Source organism: Macrobrachium nipponense, chromosome 7, assembly GCF_015104395.2.
Source record: "Macrobrachium nipponense isolate FS-2020 chromosome 7, ASM1510439v2, whole genome shotgun sequence".
Classification (NCBI taxonomy): Eukaryota; Metazoa; Arthropoda; class Malacostraca; order Decapoda; family Palaemonidae; genus Macrobrachium; species Macrobrachium nipponense.
In genome coordinates this window covers 20400469-20418409 of record NC_061109.1, presented here as the reverse complement: position 1 = coordinate 20418409, position 17941 = coordinate 20400469, and the positions used below count along the sequence as shown (strand labels likewise).

General features: G+C 42.7%; 1 protein-coding gene across 1 annotated transcript in view; it reads right to left on the bottom strand.

Annotated features, from left to right (window-relative positions):
- Positions 1-17941, bottom strand: part of LOC135217737 (dihydrofolate reductase-like) — a 189940-nt gene that overhangs the window by 19892 nt on the left and 152107 nt on the right. Inside the window, exon 2 of the mRNA XM_064253737.1 lies at positions 11143-11298. Within this exon, the coding sequence (XP_064109807.1) occupies positions 11143-11298 (156 nt within the window). The remainder of the gene's footprint in view (positions 1-11142; positions 11299-17941) is intronic.

Below are 17941 nucleotides of genomic sequence, written 5' to 3'. Positions count from 1 at the left end.
AGGGGCTCCGGCACCGCCAGGCCCTAGGGTTAGTGACTGTAGAGAAGCTCCGCCATCCGTTTTTACCTTTTGCATGTTTACGTTTATTATTTACATCCTTTATGTTAGCCTAAGTCGGCGGAGACCCCGCTCTCCACCCAGGTTCACCACCTACTTATTCTAATACTATTTTTACGGCGGAGTCATCCTCCCCGCTATTAACCCTTAAACGCCGAAGCGGTAAAAAAAAAAAATGTCTCCCGTGTCCCGGAGGTGTTTCAGAGTGAGCGCGGAAGCGGAAAAAATATTTTTTTCAAAAAATCACAGCGCGCTTAATTTTTAAGATTAAGAGTTCATTTTTGGCTCATTTTTTTTGTCATTGGCTGAAGTTTAGTATGCAACCATCAGAAATGAAAAAAATTATTATTATCATACATAAATAATGCTATATATGATAGCACGAAAACGGTTAAAGTAAAGCAACGTTACTTTTTTTTCATTGTAATTTACACTAAATTGCAATCATTTTGGTATATAACACATTGTAAAATGATAAAAGCAACACAGAGAAAATATTATCACAAAATAATGCATGAATTCGTAAGCGCGGACATAAACAAATATTTTTTGCAAAAAATTCACCATAAATCTAAATAGTGTCCTAGAGACTTCCAATTCTTTCCAAAATGAAGACAAAAATGATTGAATATTACTATACTGTAAGAATATTAGCTTACAAATGCAGTTTTCGACCATATCTGAAGAGTTAAAATTGACCGAATGTCGAATTTTTTTATATATATATTTTTTATATGCAATTATTTTGGAAATAAGAAAAGAAGCTACAACCTTCAAAATATTTTTCATTTTATTCTACATGAAATTGAGCACATTTTCATACATAAAACTCTATGAAATGCCTAATATGAAACGGAGCAAATATTCCGAGAATAGGACGTACGCATTTCGGAGATTTGTGGCGGAGAATCCGCGCGCGGAGGGAAGGAAAGTTTTTTTTTTTTAAATTCACCATAAATCTAAATATTGTCCTAGAGACTTCGAATTTGTTTCAAGATGAAGATAAATGACTGAATATTACTAGACTGTAAGAGTTTTAGCTTACAATTGCGTTTTTCGACCATTTCGGTAGAGTCAAAGTTGACCGAGAACGTGGTTTTTTTCTATTTATCGTGATTTATATGCAAATATTTAGAAAAAAGAGAAAAGCTACAACCTTCAATTATTTTTAGATGTATTCTACATGAAATTTTGCACATTTTCATATATAAAACTTTATGTAACGGCTAATTTAAAATGGTGCAAACATTACCACAATCGCACGTATGATTTTTTTCGGAAGAGTTACCGCGCGGACGTAAAGAAAATGTTATTTTTTTCATAAATTCACCATAAATCGAAATATTGTGCTAGAGACTTCCAATTTGTTGCAAAATGAAGGTAAATGCTTGAATTTATTACTAGAATATAAGCGTTTTTAGCTACTATTGCGTTTTTCGACCATTTTGGTAGAGTCAAAGTTGACCAAAGGTTGAAAATTTGTCACTTATCATTTTTTATATGAAAATATTTCAAAATTGATAAAAGCTACAACCATGGGTTGTTTTTAGTTGTATTGTGCATGAAATTGCACACATTTTCATATATAAAACTTTATGTAACGGCTAATTTAAAATGGTGCAAACAGTAGCACAATCGCATGTATGATTTTTCTTTTTGAAGAGTTACCGCTTGGACGTAAGGAAAAAGTTTTTTCATAAATTCACCATAAATCGAAATATTGTGCTAGAGACTTCCAATTAGTTGCAAAATTAAGGTAAATGATTGAATATTACTAAAATATAAGAGTTTTAGCTTACAATTGCGTTTTTCGACTATTTCGGTAGAGTCAAAGTTGACCAAAGGTTGAAATTTTGGCACTTATCGTTATTTATATGAAAATATCTCAAAACTGTAAAAGCTACAATCATGAGTATTTTTTTGTTGTATTCTACATTGCGCACATTTTCATATATAATACTCCATGTACGGCTAATTTAAAATGGTACAAAAATTATGTCAAGTAGACGAATAATTTCCGAGATGTGTCACTGATACTTTTTAATGCGGCAAGAAAGAAATTCTCGCTTGCGCGCCCGCGTAACGATTGTAAACAAAACAACACCTTGATCCGGGAACTCCCAGCATCCCCCAAGGAGCGTGATTCAAGAGTTTTCGGCTGGTAGGCCTAAAAGTATTTTTCTGCGAATTTTTAAAAAAACTTTTGTATGTCGACGTAAAATACGTCCAGTCGGCGTTTAAGGGTTAATTGCTGGTCCCCCCCCTGCTCCTCGCTCCGGCGTATAGATTAGGTACTTCTGTCTCGGTGATATTTTCGTCCTCCGGCAACACCGGGGACACACTGATTCTATTTTTACCAACTCTTTCGGACACTCACCACGTTACACGGCAGAAGAGCAGGTAGAGACCAAGCCTTAAAATTGTCTACTAACTCCGGTGCACTCCGGTGTTATGATATATCACTTCATGGACTTAGTCCAACAAGTTAGTGTTGATACTCATGTATCATTTCACTTACAGGATACCCACTGCCAGGAGTCGGGCTGCAACGCCGTCCTCCAGGACCCCTGTGGGCACGAGGTCTGCCGGACCCACGCTACATGCGCCATCCGCTTTGGTGATCTGGCAGTCTGGCACCACGAGAGCTGCACCATCTGCAAATGAGCTGGTGGACCACGTCTGCTACGGAGTAAGTACATCTCCGGATACTAAGCCTTGTCACATATAATTTATTGGCCTATATTATTTTTTGGTGATATATCGTTTCCTGTACGTAATTTAAGTTAATCTTAAGTAGTCTTAAGTATTAATTCTGACCCTCTCTTTCAGGGTGCTCAAGCAGTCAGCGACACCGCCCAAACCACTCTGAAGGCCTGGGTCGGCGGGTTTGGTCAGAACGTGACAAAGGGGCAGCCTTACATCTTGGACAAGAAGATGGCTGCTCTCATCTTCCTCGACGGTAAACCGACCTCCTACGTCGACCCGGAGGCGGCGGCCCCTTACATCGCCACCATTCAAGAGCAGGTGGCGTTAGCTACGGAGGAACCTGGTAACCAAGAAGTCCTGGAAGAAGTAGCAGCTCTCAACCTGGACCTCGAGCCCATGACGGTAGACGCCGCAGGTAGGAGTGTGAGTGAGGCAGGTTTGGTAGGGGCTCAAGGTCTTCCCTTGAGTCATTCTAGATCTTCTTCTCCTGTTCCTTCTTCTTCTTTCCAGGGATTCTCCGAGGATGGGCAATCGGTCAGACCGAAGTCCACCCAGGCGATCCCTAAGGTTAAAGGAAATCAAAACGCTTCACAAGACTCTGTCAAAGAAGTCTAGTTCGGGTGGCTCTCAGAAAACTCACCATCCCGGAGGAGAGAAACCTAGAACTTCTTCTCATTCAAAGGGCTCCAGAAGTAAGTCTTCTAAGGACAAGGCTCAGCTCCTACCCGACCCTGAGCCTTCGACCTCGACAGGAGCCCGTCCTAGGACCCCCAGAGAGAAGCTGGAACCCACTCCGTTCGACACAGACTCATTTATTGCAAATATTATGCAGCAAATGGGTAGTCTGGTCGGGAACTTGGTTCAAAATCAAGTTTCCAGGAGATGTTTCACCCAGGATTCTTCTGGGGCTTCTTCTTTGGAGGAGTCAGGCCAGTCAATCCGAGCTATTTCAGAGAGGCTGGTCACTCAGGAGAACCTCAACGCAGGTCTCCGTGAGAATCCCGCGACAGGTCTTGCACAGCCCGGCATGGCAGTCCAAGCCATGCCGGACTATAATACTCTCCCTCCTTACACGGAGGGTAATCCCTGGAGGATCTCGTCATACGCTCCCTTCAAGGACGGGATGCTGACGTTGGGGGACTGTGGAACTCGAAGGCTTGAGGACTTCGAGCTTCATCCTGTAGATTTGCAACCCCCCTTCATCGGTTATGCTCGCCTTACGGAGGCAGCCATGAGGAGAGAGGACAAGATCCCAAAGGAGACGGTTATCCTCTCCCAGGATCAAGCCCAACGCGATTGGCTTAGGAGCCCAGAGGATTGGGATTGCATAAACACCAGGGTCCAAGCGTTTAAAAGCGCTTTCACGATGTTCATAGTCGACAGAGAAACACCCATCCCGTTCACTTGGGAAGTGACGGAGCTGACAATGCACGCGATGAGAGACGAGCCAATGCCGCAGCTCCGGGAAACGGAGCCTACATCGCTCCTTCTCCCTGGAATGGAAGATCTATGGTCAGATCTCCTGGCCACCTTTTCGGTCGGGAAACTAAAACCAGACTGCGCCATCACACAATTTAGTGAGAGGCTACCTAGACTTCCAGACAGCCTCATTCAGGCTGAATTTGACGCCCGAACGAGACTGTCCAGATCCCTCAATACACTTGTCATGACAGAGGTATCATCTCTGATGTATGGAGATGAACCTCTGTTTAAAATCATAGCCAAATCACAATTGCATTCAGTGCAATGTGATTTATATGATTTTATTGTGGCAAGGCGTAATTGTCGGAAACATGTCCTGCAAGAGGCCACCAACCGTCATGAGCCCAATAAATTATTGGCTGCTCCGATCTGGGGTGCTGATCTGTTCCCAGAGTCGGTAGTGAACTCTGTTCACTGTGAGGCTACCAGACTCAACCAGAGTTTGAAAGTTCGCTGGGGATTATCCAGCAAAAGGAAATCCGAGTCGACCTCTTCAGCTAAGAAGTCAAAGAAGCCTAGGAAATTCCAGCCGTTCCAGGCTCCCCAGCAACAGACAGTGATGCAAGCGGTTCCAGTATCTCAGGTACCTCAACCATCTACATCAAAGTCACAGCCTCAGCAACAGTTTCTGCTGGTGGCTCAGCCTCAAAACCAGGCCGCCTCCTCCTACGCTGTCTCCCCGGCCTTCAACCCAGTATTTGAAGGCCAGTCATTTCAACCTTTCAACAGGTTCAGCAGGGGTAGCAGGGCTAGGGGTGCCTTTCATCAGAGAGGCGGCGGAAGAGCATCCAGCCGAGGTAAACACTTACGAGGAGGGTGCGGGACACGCCCTTCCCCGAGCCAGTGAGAACCCTCAGGTAGGAGGGAGACTGTTCCTCTTTTGACACAAATGGAAGTTCAGCCGCTGGGCACAGAGCATTTTGTCCAAAGGACTAGGATGGAGCTGGACCAAAGGTCCTCCTCCATCCAAAATCTTCTATCAACAGCCAACAGCGGAATTGATAGAGTACGCCCAAGAACTCCTTCAGAAAGGAGTAGTGTCAAGAGTCAAGCACTTAAAGTTTCAAAGTCGCTTGTTCAGCGTGCCAAAGAAAGGCTCAAACAAACCAAGAATAATTCTAGACTTGTCCCGTCTAAACTTATTCATTCGTTGCGACAAGTTCAGAATGCTGACTATCTCGCAGGTGCAGACCTTACTACCCCGTGGGGCCATCACCACCTCTATCGATCTTACAGACGCATACTATCATGTTACAGTAGCAAGACACTTCCGCCCGTTCCTAGGTTTCAGGCTAGGGAACCAGGCATTCTCCTTCAAGGTAATGCCTTTCGGGCTCAATGTAGCCCCCAGAATTTTCACAAAATTGGTGGAGACAGTGGTTCAAGAACTCAGGTCTCAGGGAATAATGTTAGTTGCGTATCTGGACGATTGGCTTGTTTGGGCCACAAGCATCGGGGAATGCCACAAAGCAACAGTCAAAGTAATCCAGTTTCTGGAACACTTAGGATTCCAGATAAACAAGACCAAGTCCCGGCTGACACCGGAGTCTCGCTTTCAGTGGTTGGGCATTCAGTGGGACTTGAACTCACACACTCTATCAATTCCGTCGTTGAAGAGGAGAGAAATAGCCAAAGCAACCAGACAATTTCTCAAGTGCAAGCAAATGTCTCGAAGGAGCCAGGAAAGGATCCTGGGCTCCCTACAATTTGCTTCAGTAACGGACGTTCTGTTAAAAGCAAAGCTCAAAGACATATACCGCGTCTGGCGCTCAAGAGCAAACAACAGATCCTGGGACAAGCTATCCACTATCCCGGCGATCTTACGCAAAAGCCTCCGCCCCTGGGCAGAGGTCAAGAATTTGTCGAAGTCAATTCCTCTTCAGTTACCCTCCCGCCGGCAATTAAGTTTATCCAACAACAGATGCATCACTAAGCGGCTGGGGAGGGTACTCTCAGTACAAGAAGGTACAAGGAACCTAGTCCCTTCCATTCCGCCAGCTCCATATCAACGTATTGGAAGCTGTAGCAGTGTTCCTCACCCTGAAAAAATTTCACCCAGCCAAGAAATCTCACATCAAGCTGGTGTGAGACAGTGCAGTGGTAGTACACTGCATCAACAGGGGAGGCTCCAAGTCAAGCCATGTGAACCATGTCATGATAGCTATATTCTCACTGGCAGCCAGGAACAAATGGTACCTGTCCGCCACACACCTAGCGGGAGTAAGGAACGTGATAGCAGATGCGCTATCTCGCTCAGTCCCACTAGAATCGGAGTGGTCCCTGGACAAGCAGTCATTCAATTGGATCTGTCAGCAAGTCCCGGGGCTTCAGGTGGATCTCTTCGCCACGGAGTCGAATCACAAACTCCCTTGCTACGTGGCTCCCAACCTGGACCCTCTGGCTTATGCCACAGACGCCATGGCTATAGACTGGAATCAATGGAAGAAGATTTACATCTTTCCTCCAGTGAATCTTCTTTTGAAGGTTCTGAACAAACTCAGAACGTTCAAGGGCCGCATTGCTCTAGTAGCCCCCAATTGGCCCAAGAGCAATTGGTTCCCACTTCTATTGGAGTTGGGACTCCGACCTCAACGGATTCCCAATCCTAGATTACCCCAACTAGTAGTACAAACGAAGACTGTGTACGCTTCCTCAGGAATTCAGAAAACCCTAACTTTATGGACTTCATGAAGTTTGCGGCAAAAAGGGATGCCAACATTGACCCTCAAAACATCCTATTCTTAGAATCGGATAAACGAGTCAACCCTTCGTCAATATGACTCAGCAGTTAAAAAATAGCTATTTATCTGAGGAAGTCTGAATCTCAAACCATGACAACCAACCTGGCCATCTCCTTTTTTAGATCGTTATTTGAAAAAGGTTTAGCAGCTAGTACTATCACTACTACTAAATTGGCACTAAAGAAAATCTTCTAGTTTGGTTTCAAAATAGATCTATCAGACTCTTATTTTTCATCTATCCCTAGAGCCTGTGCTAGACTCAGGCCATCAGAGAGGCCTAAGTCTGTGTCATGGTTCTTAAATGATGTTCTCAAACTGGCCTCAGACACTGATAATGATTCATGTGACTTTTTACCCCTCCTGAGGAAAACATTATTCCTTTTAAGTCTAGCTTCAGGAGCCAGGGTATCTGAACTGCCAGCTATATCTAGAGACTCAGGTCATATAGAGTTTCTCCCTTCAGGAGAAGTCTCACTTTCTCCAGATCATCAATTTTTAGCTAAAAATGAGGACCCACTGGCGAGGTGGCCCCCTGGAAAATTCTCCCACTTCCTCAGGACCCATCCTTATGTCCAGTTACTGCCCTAAGAGCATACCTTGCTCGAACGGCCATAAGATCTTCAGGCCCTTTATTTATGAGGGAAAAAGGTGGCACTATTTCCTTAAAAGGAATTAGACAGCAAATATTATATTTCATTAAACAAGCCAACCCAGAATCTTTCCCCCGGGTACATGACATTAGGGCAGTAGCTACCTGAAAAAGTAAACAGGCTGGAAATCTCCGACAGTGTTCAAACGTCACTACCTCAAGTCCTTAGAAGCACTTAAATTTCCAGCAGTGGCAGTGGGAAACACAGTTTCACCTGACACTGCTTAAGTAGTAATAAGTAGCTTAGATCTAGAGCTCCTTTCTACCTGCCTCACTGACATTCTTCTGTGGCTCTGCCACCATGTAGCCTTTGTCATGCCTTGGATGCCACATGTTGTACATAGTTGTGATGTTTCCTTGTTTTTATTTTAGGATTACTCACACAGACTATTATATTGTATTTAAATTTTAAGGTTAATATTAAGTTACTATGTTTACTCTTAAACCTTTATTATAATTATTTCTAGTTCATAAGTTTATTTTAGATTATACTAACCCTCTTACGCCGATTGGACGTATTAAACGTCGAGTCAAAATGTCTCCCGTATGCCGATTGGACGTATCATACGTCGGCTCAAAAAAGTTTTTTTAAAAATTCGCGGAAAAATACTTATAGGCCTACCAGCCGAAAACTTTTGAATCACGCGCCTTGGGGGATGCTGGGAGTTCACGGATCAAGGCGTTGTTTTGTTTACAATCGCTACGCAGGCGCGCAAGCGCGAATTTCTTTCTTATCGCACTAAAAAGTATCAGTGACACATCTCAAAAATTATTTCGTCACTTTGACATAATTTTTGCACCATTTTAAATTATCCTTTACATGAAGTATTATATATGAAAATGTGTGCAATTTCATGTAAAATACAACAAAAAACTACTCATGATTGTAGCTTTTATCAGTTTTGAAATATTTTCATATAAATAACGATAAGTGCAAAAATTTCAACCTTCGGTCAACTTTGACTCTACCGAAATGGTCGAGAAACGCAATTGTAAGCTAAAATTCTTATATTAAAGTAATATTCAATCATTTGCCTTCATTTTGAAACAAATTGGACGTCTCTAACACAATATTTCGATTTATGGTGAATTTATGAAAAAACTTTTTTCCTTACGTTCGTGCGATAACTCTTCAGATAAATTTTTTCGTGCGATTGTCCTAATGTTTGCACCCTTGTAAATTTGCCGTTACATAAAGTTTTATATATGGAAATGTGTGCAATTTCATGCACAATACAACTAAAAACAACCCATGGTTGTAGCTTTTATCAGTTTCGAAATATTTTCATATAAATAACGTTAAGTGCAAAAATTTCAACTTTCAGTCAACTTTGACTCTACCAAAATGGTCGAAAAACGCAATTGTAAGCTAAAACTCTTATATTCTAGTAATATTCAATCATTTACCTTCATTTTGCAATGACTTGGAAGTCTCTAGCACAATATTTCGATTTATGGTGAATTTATGAAAAAAAAAAAAAAACATTTTCCTTACGTCCACGCGGTAACTCTTCCGAAAAAATCTGAATTTTTTTTGGGCGATTGTCGAAATGTTTGCACCATTTAAAATTAGCTGTTACATAAAGTTTTATATATAAAAATGTGCGCAATTTCATGTAGAATACAACTAAAAATGATTGAAGGTTGTAGCTTTTCTCTTCTCTAAATATTTGCATATAAATCACGATAAATAGAAAAAAAACCACGTTCGGTCAATTTGACTCTACCGAAATAGTTGAAAAACGCAATTGTAAGCTAAAACTCTTACGGCCTAGTAATATTCCGTCATTTTTCTTCATTTTGAAACAGATTTGAAGTCTCTAGAACAATATTGTGATTTATGGTGAATTTTTGAAAAATATATTTACCTTCACTCCGCACGCCGATTCGCGGCCGCAAGTCTCCGAAATACGTACATCGCATTATCCTAATATTTGCTCCTTTTCATATTAGCCGTTTTATAGAGTTTCATATATCAAAATATGCGCAAATTCATGAAGAATACAATAAAAAATAAGTGAAGGTTGTAGCTTTTTTCATCTCCGAAATATGTGCATATAAAAAAATATATATATAAAAATTTCGGCATTCGGTCAAATTTAACTCGTCTGAAATGGTCGAAATCTGCAATTCTAATCTAAAACTCTTACAGTATCATAATATTCAATCATTTCTCTTAATTTTGAAACAAATTGGAAGTCTCTAGAACAATATTTAGAATTACGGTGAATTTTTGAAAATAACATTTTTTTTACGTCCGCGCGTTACGAATTCGTACATCATTTTGTGATAATATTTTTCCGGTGTTGCTTTTATTGTTTTACTATGTATTATATATAAAAATGATTGAAATTTAGTGTACAATACAAAAAAAAAAAGTAACTCGTTAGCTTTGACCGTTTTTTGCACAGCGTGATTTGAATACAATTATCTATGAATTTTTTTTTTTCGCTACCATATCTCGCATTATTTACATATGATAATGATATTATTTTTCATTTCTGATGATTGCATACTAAACTTCAGGCAATGACAAAAAAATGAGCCAAAAATAAACTCTTAATCTTTAAAACTAAGCGTGCTGTGATTTTTTGAAAAAAATATTTTTTCCGCTTCCGCGCTCACTCCAAACCGGCGCCGGCATACAGGAGAGGTTTTGATTTTTAGGGCTTCGGCGTAAGAGGGCTAATTAACCTTAATTGTTTTTCATTTTTCCTTACATTATGTAATTGTACTAATTTCTTCCAAGCTTGTGGCCAATTCTCTGGTACTATTTCACGTAGCGACACGGGCTGAGCCCAGAAAAGGGATTTTGACGAAGGAAAAATCTATTTCTGGGCAAGGGCCCGTGTCGCCCAGTGAAATCCCACCCTTCTATTATAACCCCACCCTTGGGCCCAACCTTGGGGGGCTAACTCCAAGGATGCCGGTAGAGGCGCTGGTAGTACCGTCAGAGGCGCTAGTAGTAGTTGTAGCTAGGAGTGGGCCTTGGATCGGCCCCTCTCTGGTAGAGGGATTTTGAAGAGGGATGAATCTAAATGGTAAGAGACCCGTGGTAGTGGTTTCACTCGCCCCAGAAACCATACCGACACCTTTTTATATAAGATGAGCGAGCCAGAATATTCTGGCATCTCCATTTTAGCTTTTCTCTGGTATGTTAGCATTAATTTACCTTGGAAATGTGTGCTAAAGGGACATTTCACTGGGCGACATGGGCCCTTGCCCAGAAATAGATTTTTCCTTCGTCAAAATCCCTTATTTGCTACCACAGGCATTATGGTGTTACTTCAAGAGTAGAACAACTCAAAAAATGTTCAAGTAACAAGACAAAGTGTAATTTGTGGAGATTTGAACAGTATGAGAAAAATATGATTAAAGGGCTGACACAGAGTATTGAACAACACACAGCACAGAAATGTTTTATATGTAATTAGACACTTATAACTAAACCACAAAAATTAACACACGGGAACTGTGGAACTGATAAAAACTGACTATTAGACTTACTTAGGTTGTGAAGAAAGGACAACATTGAGACGACCAGGAAGTGGGCGAAATTTGAAAGGAATGGATTCCCATGTCTTTCTTCCCATAACAACCATGTTCTTCTTCTTTGGGTCTGAAGTTGTTTTTGTCATCCTGCTAAAGTACTTCATCTCTTCCCTGTAATATCAAGATACTTTGAAGCTCTGCTATTCCAAATAGACATTAGGGTGAAAAACATAGGCGTAAATGTTAACGTACTGCATAAACAAAATCATGGTTTTCAGGTATGACTCTACTGGATCTCTAAGACTGGCTGAGCAAATCTCTTGGGAACCTGAGGTGGGCAACAAAACATTTAAATGCTGCCCACCAGGCTGGTGAGAAGTTGTCGAGTTGGCCATGAAGGTGACACTACACATGCCTAACTTTAAGACCACCATTATTTTGCGGGTGACAGTATAATTAATTAGAAGAGCATCAATGGAGATTATAAAAAAAGAAAATGCTACACATCCTCTACTTTGACCTGACACATATTGCAGGTGTCTGTACAATTTGAAGAGCATTAGTGGAGATCATAATAAAAAATAAAATGTCACAAATTTTTCCATTAAGATACTGACATCGTTATTTCCTCCTCCTTACCATCTAAAAAGTACGGCATTAGGAAAAGTTAATTGCATTTTAATACAACATAATATGCTTTTGATGTTCTTAAGGCATTACATAATTAGTGTTATACGTAAAGAATTTTGCTCATCTAATTACCACACCAGCATGATTCTTCAAGGAGATTCACTAAATTCACCTTACAACCTACCAGACACCTACTTTGAATTTGTTCCTACACGATATACAAACCCTCGGTCCTTTACATAAGGAATTACTTTCGGCGTACAGGCAGTCCCCGGGTTACGATGGGGGTTCCGTTCTTGAGATGCGTCGTAAGCTGAAAATCGTCGTAAGCCGGAACATCGTCAAAAATCCAAAGAAAACCTTACTATTTATGCTTTGGGTGCATTGAAAACTATGTAAACTGCATTCTTATGGCATTTTTCATCAAAAAAAACCTTCAAATATTGATTATTTTGCATTTAGGTGTCATATTTCATATGCCGGATGAGCGTTGTAGGCGTCGTAACTCTGGAACATGCGTCGTAACCTTGGAAATAATGTCTGATGAATATAATTGAAAAGCGTCGTAACCTCGGAACGTCGTAAGCCGAGACCGTCGTAACCCGGGGACTGCCTGTAGTTGGAATTACAGCCGTTAAATTCTTGAACAAGGTGATTAGGCAATAACTACTGTCTGGTAGACGGGTAGGCCCACCTGCCCGGATGTAAACACTCCACTTTGCTTTCAGCCGTCTTCTGATGAAGATGTATCTTTGTGACTCTTGCTGTCTAGCCATTTTCCCGGTGTGATCTTTAATTTTTTATTTTTTGAATACATTTGTATGTACAGTGGTCACCCCGTATTCGCGGGGGATGTGTACCAGACCCCCCGTGAATAGTTAGAACCCGCGAATGTTTGGAACCCCTATAAAAATGCTAAAAACAGCCTATTTTGTTAGTTAAAACTCAAGAAAACCCACTAAAAATTTTCATACTTGGTTTTCTTAATAGTTTTATCACAAAAAGTGCATTTTATGATGAAATTGATGAAAAAAAACCAGGAATTTGTTGATATTTCTCATAAAAAAATACCGCGAATGTGCAAACTTTCCGCGAATAATGCGGGGAAACGTTCCCGTGTTTGATATTAATAATTAATTGAATTTAATAGTTAATATGCAAACACATTTTCTGGGATCGACCTGTGTCGGCCAGTGAAAAATCCCTGTAGCTCATTTTTCAAGTATAAATACTTCTAGATATACCAGAGAAAAAGCTAGCATGTTATGCTGAAGTTACTACCCTCAGCGCGATCACCCCGAGGGGTGTCAGTATAAGTAAAGGGGCATTGTGGAAACCACAATACACAGGGCCTTCGCCACTTAGAAGATTCCTTCCCAAAATCCCCTTCCGCAGTGGGAGCCGCTACAACGAAACCCACCGACAACTCCTCTCGCCACTACTACTAATACCCACGCGCTCTTTTTATTCCTGTACTAGAGATTGTGTGTGATCCACGCTTTTTCGTTGCTCCAGGATTTTTTCCCGTAATCTCTTTGTGATGGCATCGCAAGGTTCTTCTGCTTCTAAGTTGAGTACCCCAATTTGGTTTTTCATATAGCATTTAGTCGAGAATAAAAAATATTTACTGCCTCGGCCCCTCAAGATATGTTGTGGGTGCCGCCGGCTGAGCGGCCATTTCGGGTAGTCGGTGCAGCGCGAGGTAATTTCACACACCAATCTATCGAAGAATATAATTAGGTTAATTAAGATGGGACTGGCGCTCGTCCCAGCAGTGAATTAGTTCAGCTAAAAAGGAATAGTTAACTATCGTACACTTTAGTAAAAGTTCGCCATGAGTTCGCGTAGGAGACCGGCGTCAGTCATTATTATTTACAGTTATACTGAAATTAGAGTTATATAGTTTTATTATGTGTTATTTTTGTACATGACCTACTTCTACAGGCAGTCAAGTTGCCCCTATCCTTCTCCCTCAAAGCCAACCTAGCCTAGGCTAGGCTTGGCAAGTAGCCTATGTGTTCCTTCCTAACACCATGTACATAGTGGGACTTACCTTCTGGCCAGTGTAGAGTGATAAGTTAGTCTAGCAGGTTTAGTAGAGTTCATTCCCGCCCTGCTGGTCTGGGTCGAAAAAATTCGCCCTAGTAGGTTTGGTCAAGGAATATCGTCCTTCTTAATTGGCAAAGGGTGGCTATAGGCCTACCTTGCCTAGTACAGGGGTAACCCGGAACACTGATGACGTCCCCAAGTGGGGTTATCATTCTATTTCCTTACCTAATTCTCGGGCAACTCTTCCACAAAACCTCTTTATGTGTATTGTATGACTATTTGATGTATGGCTGGTCGGTTGAGCCTGGCCTACCTGGCATAGCCTACTGATTGGGTGTGACCACTACCAATCGCGACAAGCCACGGCCAGTCTGCAAGTCTCCTAAGGAGAGGTAGGCTACATAGCCTAGATTAGGTCCACCTCTGATCGGGTGGGAACCAGGCGATCACGACCGGCCATGCATACTAACCCTTCTCCCCCCCTCCTTCCAGAAGGTGGGGAGGGAGGTAGAGTTACCATATGTAGACTTGACCCATTACGCTCCGTGTTACTGCTCCGGCGTCCCTGTGGTCTACCATCACATCAGTCATTCTGGGGCGCCGAACGTTGCATGAAAGCAACTTCGGGATAGAACGTCTCGCTCTCTGTATCTCTGCCGCTCCGGTAAGAGTTGGAGGTAGAGGATGAAACAATCCTCCTACTATGTAGCTAACGGAGCCAGAGGGAATCTCCCCCTCCGGAACATGGCTTCACCCCTCCGCTCCTTCCAGCATACAACTACTTACAGCTCTGGTCTCATAAGGGACCAGTCGTGTGATTACTTCACACTCACTGTTCAATTGCTATATTTAGTATGGCCGAATCTCAATTTCATTCCATTCCAAGCTCCGGCAAAGAAGGGGAATAGTAAACATGTTCGTCTACGGTATCCGTAGCCATCTGTCTCCGCCGTATGTGCCAAATAAAAATAATTATGGGAGGAAGCAAGATCCGTCCTATCCTTCCGGCATAAGCGGATGGCAGGTTTACAATAACGAACACAAACATTCTCCAGGGATGGGAATGGGACTAGACCATACAAATAAAAAGTAAAAGTGTATTTTATTCTGTGTAGACATTTATCATGTATAGAGTTAAGTCTAACTACTAGAATAAGGTGTTATCCCCGCCTCGAAGCTCGGGACTCATCAACACTTTCCATTACAGATGGTCCGTTGTCAGTCGGAGGGTTGTCACGCTTCGCTGGGCAATTCTTATGGCCACGTAGTTTGTCATTCTCACGCCAACTGCGCGGTTCCCTTTGACAACTACGTGGTCTGGCACCCGGACGCCTGCACCATTTGTTATGACATGGTGCTAATCTTGTCTGATGAGCAGGTGGGTAACACTTAAATCAAAGGTGTTATATGCTGGACATAAGATTATGCATTAAATTATATGTTTAATATAATCCTTCCTTCCAGACGAAACACTAACCCGAGTTTTCTCTTACAGGCGGATCCGGCCACCCACCAGGAAGCGAGGATATCTCTCCGGAAGTGGGTCGCGGGGTTTGGCAAGAACGCGCCAAAAGGGCAGCCATACGTGCTGGACGCTAGGCTGTGCTCCCTGCTTTTTACGGGAGCCACAGCGACAACGGCCGTTACGTCGTTGAGGAAGGATCTTATGTTAAAACTGGAGACTGTCTCCGTGGATTCTTCTGTCCTTTAGACAGATTTCAATTTACAGTCCCCTATGGGTTGTTGAGTTTTGGGAGCCTCGATTGCATTTTCTATTGAATTGTACTCTCATTCCAGTCTTAAATGCTCGCATTTAGGACTGGTTTTTATGCCGTTCTGCCTCGATTTCTACGGGAGTCGAGGAGGGGCCCCATCCCGATGATCGTTTGACGAAATTTGGTGGTCTCGTTGAGCGCTTAAAATTCTTTGGAATTTCTTCCACTCTCCGAGTGTTTTGGTCTTCTATGACCTACTGCAAACACTTAGGCAAGACTAGAATTCCTGATAATTGTTATTACAATACAGTGGTCGCCCCGTATTCGCGGGGGATGCGTACCAGACCCCCCCGTTAGTTAAAACTTAAGAAAAGCCACTAAAAATTTTCATACTTGGTTTTTATAATAGTTTTATCACAAAAAGTGCATTTTATGATGAAATTGATAACAAAAACCAGGAATTTGTGGATATTTCTCATAGAAAAATACCGCGAATGCGCAAATTTTCCGCGAATAATGCAGGGAAAGGTTCCCAAGAGAAATCCGCGAATGTGTGAGTCCGCGAATCCGGAGAACGCGAATACGGGGGGTCCACTGTAACTGGGAATCTCGCTGAATGCTTGAATTCCTTGGAATTTCTGGCATTCTCAGTGTTACGGTTTCTCTGTAATTTCTAAACACTCGGCGAGACAGACATTCCCGATAATTGTTATTACGAAAATCAGGAGTCTCGCTAAGCCATTAAATGCCTGGGAATTTCTAACATTCGCAGAGTGATTTCGTTTTCTGAGATTACCAAACGCTCGGGCAACGGGTATTCCCAATGATTATTACAATAATCGGGAGTCTCGCAAAGCACCTGGATCCCTTGGTTTCGTTGGCGCTCGCTGAGTGCTTGGCTTCATCATATTGCGGAGTACCAGGGCGAGAAAAGGCTCACCCGATTACTACTGTCATACAAGAGTGGGGTTTTTCTCGCCAAGCGTGGGAATTCTTGCGAATTCTAACGCTCGCCGAGCTCTCACTATTACGAGTGCTTGGATGGCGAGACGAGTCTTTACCAGTATGTATAGATGAGTCTGCTCCTCAGTCTGGTTTGGAGTTATGTAGAGCTTGGAACTGCACACAACACCTTCTGCGTGAATGGTCAAGTGCCATCCTTGTGTATTGATCCTTAGGTTCCGAAAACGTAGGACAGCAGACACAGAATCCCTCTTGTTCTTGTTCTCGGAGCTTCAGCCTCGAAGGAGAACAGTTAATTAGGAAGAAGTGATAGTTCTTCGTTGACGATTACACTCATAATTAGGTAGTGGTGATCTGCTCAGCTAGCTTGGCTTGGCTCGACCAGACAGCTTGAACTGCCGATCTGAGTGCCTGGCTCTAACGAACGAACTCTCTGCTCTTGATCAGTGCAGTTCCTTGCCATGACATAGCACCCTCCCTTCATGTGTTGCAGCGAGTTCTCAAGGGGTCACCGTCTTTTGTCTTCATCATCTGATGCCTCCTAACCTCCCTCTTCAAAGGTTTCCACGTCCTAAGAAGAGGAAGGTATTCTCCACCCCTTAAGAAGTCTCGCCTTGAGACTTCTACGAGTCTGCGCCCTTTCCATGGAGAGGAAGTAATTGGCTGTCTCTTCGACTCACCTGCTCCTTCTGGAGCAGGAACCTGGACGCTATCCACAAATGCTATGGCTCGGGAGCCCCAATAGTTCGAACCCAGGCGGTGCTCATGGAACTGGGGCTGCGTCTGCTATACATGTGTATGGGTGTGTCCGAGTGTACAACCCCCAAGGGGGATCATACATCCACAGTCAGTGATAGGCAGTCTTCTCTCCATCACGATGGTGGCGCAGGACGAGAGAAGGGACCAAGCCATGTTGGTGGCTCAGACCCACCTGTGAAAGCCAGGAATGGCTATTCTTCAGGGGCCAAGATCGATGTCGCTGTCCCTCGGGACAAGGCCTCTGAAGGAGATAGGAGGAGGTCCTCTGTGTAGTCCTCTTAATGAGGTTCAATCACAGAGAGGATAGATGCGTAGCAAGACGTGGCAAGTTCTCGCTAGCTTTTACTGCATTTAACTCTGGTCAACTGTCGTTCGTGTTCGCACAAATGAAACGGTTGTGGGAATGAATGCTTTGTTTAACAAAGTGAGACCAGCGCAAGTTCAGGGAAGAGCGGGCAAGAACAGTCAATCCCCTTCTCTTTTTTTCCCCTCTCTTTCCAGGTTATACCGGAATGAACAAGGAAATAAGAAGAATCCTGTGGAGTCTACTCCTCGGAGTTCAAACCCGAGAGACTATGTTTTTGGTTCAATCTTAGGATCTTACCGAACATATGTCAATCCGTTCAGGATGGATAACACCAAGAGGTTTGAACACCTCTCCAGTGCTACTGTTTTGGGAACATCCAGTTTGCCTTGAA